Genomic DNA, 6,098 nt, shown 5'->3' with positions numbered 1-6,098 from the left:
GGAGCCAGCAGCCAGACCTGCAGGGCCTCGCCGCCTTGGCCAGCAGGACTGTTTACTCAAGTTTCCCTGGAAGGGTTTTAAGCAAAAGAGTGGCTTGATCATTTGGGAGTACTGCTAACCACAATTGACACCATGGGGACCTGTTTGCCTCTTCAAAAGTCCATCATCAGGATGGCCTGCAGCCCTGTGGAGGCTGATATGGACAGGTGGGGCCATGTGAGTTGGTGTGACGTGGGTCACAGCAGAAGCTGGACTATCGTGACTTCAGGCACTAGGGATCCAGGGAAATGGTGACAGGAAATGGACTTTCCAAGAGTATGCAGAGCATAAGGGCTTCCTGGGTGTCAAGGTCAAGACCCCTTACTCTGTAGAGCCTGGCCCCTGTGTGGTAGTGTTCAGTAGCATACAAGATGGGTCATTTGGATGGCCGGACCCTCTGTGTTTGATGCGAGGATGTGTTTTAACCCTGGTCTTTGCTGAGGAGCCCGGGGAGGGCAAACTGCTCCACAGGTTGAGCCAGCTGCAGCAAGGGCAGGATGGCAGAGGGGGCAGCCAGGCCAGACGGACCTGGGAAGAGGCCCAGTGCCACCAGGTACAAACATGGGCCACCTCTCCCTAACCCTGAGCCACAGGTTCTGCATCTGAAAAATGAACACAATGTCTAACCACTACCTGGTGACATTGCCCTATTTAAACACACACACACAACACAACAACTGAACAAGCCCTTTACGATGCCCTGGGTTGTAAGGCTTGGCTCTCTGAGTATCCAGGACAGGGGCTGGAGTTGGGGCAGAGGGCAGCAAGTCAGGTAGGATCAGCACTATCTTCAGCCTGGTGAGGAGGCTGTCCACAAAGGGGTTTCTTACCCCAGAAGATATCTCAGTTTCAGCACGATTGGTGGACATGTAAGAACAACCCTGGCTGTTTGGACCTCAGATCAAAACTGAGGCTTTGTGCACTGTGCCTCGATTCCTTCCCCAGACCCAGTCTTTGCTGCCAGCAACTAGAAACACAGCTCAGTTCCATATAGGAGCTCAGGATCCCACATGAATCAGGGTGTGTGGAGGGAAGTGGGTAGGTCATGCAGGTGAGGTGGGAAAGGGGAGTAGAAAGATCACAATGAGCTTGTCCACTTAGGGAATGTGTGCATTTTACAAAAAGCAGGCAGTGGGAGCCCTTGAGGGGTGATGTGGGGGGTGGGGAGAGTGGGGGGAGAGAGAGAGAGAACCAGCGCTTTCAGAGAGTACCATACAGCCCCCATCCACATGGTCCCTGGCACATAGCAGGTGCTCAGCACACACTTCCTAAGACACTGCATAGCACATCCTGCAGCGAGCAGTAGGAAATTCAACAGTGAGTTTCTAATAGAGGTCCTGAGTCAAGGGAGGTGGAGGGGAGGGGAATACTGGTAACCACCACACACACACCTCCACAACATCCTCACCTGGCTGCATAGGTGAGACGGACCTATGCAGGGCCTAGCCCACCCCAATCACTGCCTGAGAGGTAGGATCCACTATAAGGTGTCATGGTCAGAGGGAAGCAGGAGCAGACGGGCCAGGGCTTCCCCTCCTACTCTTCCAGGTTTGACTTACAGAAGGGACAGGCCTGGGAGGGGTCGTGGATGCCTGGCTTCTCCCGGACCCACTTTGCAGGTCTGTTTGGGGGATGCTGAGGGACCACATAGGATCTCTAAGCCTCCCATGATCACATAAGTGGCCCTCTCCACCCAGTACCTACAGACTTCTCAGGATGTGTTTCCCTCCCACCCTGACCTCTGAGCTGGGGTCCCACAGCCTCCGAGACTTTTGCAACAGCACAAGTGGGTCTTATTGCTGGTTGGTCCATCCTTCTAAGTATAGCAAAATGCAGTCATGCGTCAATGGGGTTGTGTTCTGAGAAATGCGTTGCTAGGTGATTTAGTCACTGTGTAAGAACACCCTAAGATGGGACAGTCTCCTACATGTCCCTGGGCTATGTGGTATAGCCTGTTGCTCTGAGGATGCACACTATACAGCATGTGACAGTACTGAATACTGAAGGCAACTGTAACACATACATACTTTTCTATGTATTTGTATATCTAAACATAGAAAAGGTACGGTAAAAATACAGGATGAAAAATAGGAAATGGTCCCCCTGTATAGGACACTTACCATGAATGGTACTTGCAGGACTGGAAGCTGTTCTGGCAAGTGAGTGAATGAGTGGTGAGTGGTAAGTGAACGTGACATTACTTTATAAACAGACTTTATAAACACTGTACACGTGGACCACACTAAATTTATTTTAAAATGTTTTTCTTCAGTAATAATGAAACCTTTGCATACTATAACTTTTTTATATTGTAAACTTTAAAATTTTTTTAGCTTTTTCAATTCCCATTTATTTTTGGCTCTTGGGGCAATGTCATCTTTTCAATATGAAAAAAAGCAGCAAGTTCAACACAAAATAGAAATCTGAAGTGTAGGATAAGACAAAACCAAGGGGGGTGGGAAGGCAACAGCAAAAGAAATGAGATGTTGCAAAAAAGATGGAGGGTGTCTTGTCCTCTCTCCTCTGGGAAATGACTAACTTTCAGGTGGCAGTGTTCACCTTTCCACGTTAAGTCAATGATGTTATTCATTTTGGGGGGTAAAAAAGTGGTAATGGGGATGGCATTTCTGGAGGCTTAGGGACAAAGGGTAGTCCCTCCTAATCCCCTTCTCTCCAACCAAGGCAAAAGAAGAATGCTAATATGTGAGGGAAGGATCTTGCTTTCTTGAAAGAGTGGCGCTGACCCCTCCTCATAGGACAGAGCTTGGAGGGAGACTGAAAATGGAGATAATACTTGGTAACACCTCCCTTGAGGCTGAGGAATGGAACATTAAAATATCTGGAAAATATAACTTGAATAGCCTGGATTTCCCTCTCCTGAACTGTTCTAGAATAGAAGATATCATCCCATTCCTTATAGTGACTTCTAACTGCTACCTTCTGCTTTCCACACCTTTGCTACTCTTGGGCTTAGGCTAGTGCCATTATCTGGGTTTTTGGCATCTGATTAGTTCTAAATTGGGTCTGGATGAGACCCAACTTCTTGGAGACTTATTTTTGAAATGGGAAAATGTTAACTGGACAGATGGGAGTAGGTACCAGAAGGAAATACAGGGTTACCGAGAATGGCAGAAATCTAGATTTTCCCAAAGTGGAAAGAGAGAGGAGACAATCAACAAACAAATATTTATTGAGCACCTATTATGTGGCCAGGCACTGTTCTAGACCACCCCTCTCCAAGGGGGCGGGGAAGAGGCAGCAAACACAAATTCTGAAGGAGAGGAAAGGGGCAGATGAGGAAGAAGGCTAAGGGAACTGAGAAGCATGAGGTGATGGGGGCTCTACCTTAGGCCTCTTCTTTGGCCTCCTCACCGAAATCCTCCTCTTCTTCTGCGGTGGCATCCTGGTACTACTGATACTCAGAGACAAGGTCATTCATGTTGCTCTCAGCCTCGGTGAACTCCATCTCATCCATGCCCTCACCTGTGTGCCAGTGGAGGAAGGCCTTCCGGCAGAACATTGCCATGAGCTGCTCAGAGATACGCTTGAAGAGCTCCTGGATGACTGTGCTGTTACCAATGAAGGTGACTGCCGTCTTGAGGCCACAAGGCAGGATATTGCAGACAGCTGTCTTGAGATTGTTGGGGATCCACTCCACAAAGTAGCTACTATTCTTGTTCTGCACATTGAGCATCTGCTCATCCATTTCCTTCATGGACATCCGTCCATGGAACACAGCAGCCACGGTGAAGTACCAGCCATGGCGGGGGTCACAGGCAGCCATCATGTTCTTGGCATCAAAGACCTGCTGGGTGATTTCAGGGACTGTGAGAGCCCGATACTGCTGGCTTCCACGACTGGTGAGAGGGACAAAGCCAGGCGTGAAGAAGTGGAGACGTGGGAAGGGCACCATGTTGACTGCCAGCGTGCAGAGGTCAGCATTGAGCTGGCCAGGGAAGCGCAGGCAGGTGGTGACACCGCTCATGATGGCTGAGACGAGGTGATTTAGATCCCCATAGGTTGGTGTGGTCAGATGGAGGGTGCAGAAGCAGATATCATAGAGGGCCTCATGGCCAATGCGGTAGGTCTCATCATTGTTCTCTACCAACCGATAGACAGAGAGGGTGACGTTGTAGGGCTCAACCATAGTGTCTGACACTTTGGGTGAGGGCACCACACTGAAAGTGTTCATGATGCAGTCAGGATACTCTTCTTGGATCTTGCTGATGAGGAGGGTGGCCATTCCAGAACCTGTGTCCCCACCCAGCGAGAGGGTCAGCTGGAAGCCCTGCAGGCAATCACAGCTCCATACCACATCCAGGACATAATCAACCAGCCCAGCCCCCTCTGTATAGTGACACTTTGCCCAGTTGTTGCCTGCCCCAAACTGACCAAAAACAAAATTGTCTGGTCTGAAGATTTGCCCAAAAGGACCAGAGCAAACAGAGTCCGTGGTCCCAGGTTCTAGATCCACTAAAATAGCATGAGGAACATATTTGCCACCTGTGGCTTCATTGTAGTACACGGAGATATGGTCCAACTGTAGGTCACTGTCCCAACTGTAGGTCACTGTCCCGTGGTAGGTACCGGTGGGGTCAATGCCATGTTCATCACTGATCACCTCCTAGAACTTTGCACCGATCTGGTTGCCACACCGACTGGCCTGGATATGCACGATTTCCCTCATGGTTAAAATTTATTTTAATTTTGTGGCTCAACTCAAGGTATGTATGGGACAAGAAAATAAGTAATATATTTTCTTTTCTCTGCAGGTCGCAGACTGAAAGGATGAAATCTACCCAGAAACTGGAGCAGCAAGTTTCCGAACGCAGTGGCAGGAAGGTTCTGAGAGGGAGAAAAGCTAAACTTCAAATTTTTAAATAATTTTTGCCTCTTTTGTAATAAAAGTTAAGTTAAAACACAGACATATTGTATAACTGTACAAAAATATTTTGTTTATATTCTTATTCTAGAAGCCTTTCTCTATTTTTAAATGTTAAATTTTTAAAACTTTTTTAAAAAAAATCTAAGGCACAAACATTAGCCTAGACCTAACAGGGTCAGGATCATCAATATCACTGTCTTCCACTTCCACATCTTGTCCCACAGGAAGGTCTTCAGGGACAATAACATGCATGGAACTGTCATACAAATGTAGGTGTCCTTTTTGTAGAGTGATTTGTGTTCCTTTGACTGTATTTCCAGAATTGCTAGGTCAAATGGCAGTTCTATTTTTGTTCTTTGAGAAGTCTCCAAACTGCTTTCCACAAAGGAAGAACTAGCTTACGTTCCTACCAGCAGCGCACAAGGGTTCCCTTTTCTCAGCAACCTTGCCAACATCTATTGTTTTTTGACTTTTTAATAATAGTTACCTGACTAATGTGAGTTGGTATCTCACTGTAGTTTTGATTTGCATTTCTTAGTGGCTGCTTGTACACCTTCCTTTGAGAAGTGCTTGTTCAAGTCCTTTGCCTACTTTTAATGGGGTTATTTATGTTTTCCCCAAAAATTTGTTTGAGTTCCTGGATGTTAGGCCTTTGATGCACAATCTGCAAATATTTTTTCCCATTCTTTGGTTTGTCTCTACATTCTTGGTGGTTTATTTTGCTGTGCAGAAGCTTTTTAATTTGTTAAGGTCCCATCTTTCAATTTAATTTTTACTGCATTTGTTCTTGAGGATTTGGCCATGAATTCATTGTGTTCCCTAGGTTTTCTTCTAGGATTCTTATAGTTTGAGGTTTCACATTTAAGTCCTTGACCCTTGAGCTAATTTTTTATATGGTAAGGATCCGAATTTATTCTTCTGCTTGAAGTTAGCCAGTTTTCCCAGCACCATTTGTTAAATAAGGTTTCCTTCCCCACTCTTTGTTTTTGTTGGCCTTGTCAAAGATGAGTTGGTTGAAGGTCTGTAGTTTTATTTCTGGGTTCTCTACTCTGTTCCATTGGTCTATGTGTCTATTTTTGTACCAGTACTATGCTGTTTTGATTACTGTTGCCATATAGCAAAGTTTGAAGTTTGGAAATGTGATGCCACCAGCTTTGTTCTTTTTACTGAATAT

General features: G+C 46.5%; 1 protein-coding gene across 2 annotated transcripts; it reads right to left on the bottom strand.

The window, feature by feature from the left end:
* Positions 1-3,408: 3,408 nt before the first annotated feature.
* Positions 3,409-4,726, bottom strand: LOC103253520 (tubulin beta chain-like). Of its 2 annotated transcripts, none has more exons than XM_021709461.1 (2): positions 4,693-4,726; positions 3,409-4,542 (listed from the first exon to the last, which is right to left on the bottom strand). In XM_021709461.1, the coding sequence occupies exons 1-2, from the start codon at positions 4,724-4,726 to the stop codon at positions 3,449-3,451; spliced, it is 1,128 nt and encodes a 375-aa protein (XP_021565136.1). In that variant the 3' UTR covers positions 3,409-3,448. The 2 variants fall into 2 exon arrangements, with proteins under 2 accessions (XP_021565136.1, XP_021565135.1); XM_021709460.1 differs by having other exon boundaries at positions 3,409-4,589; positions 4,713-4,726.
* Between the last annotated feature and the right edge of the window lie 1,372 nt (positions 4,727-6,098).

The sequence above is a fragment of the Carlito syrichta genome, unplaced genomic scaffold (genome assembly GCF_000164805.1).
Source record: "Carlito syrichta isolate Samal-C Ts95f unplaced genomic scaffold, Tarsius_syrichta-2.0.1 Scaffold235333, whole genome shotgun sequence".
NCBI lineage: Eukaryota > Metazoa > Chordata > Mammalia > Primates > Tarsiidae > Carlito > Carlito syrichta.
The sequence above is the reverse complement of the archived record's forward strand: the minus strand, read 5'-3'. Positions and strand labels throughout refer to the sequence as shown.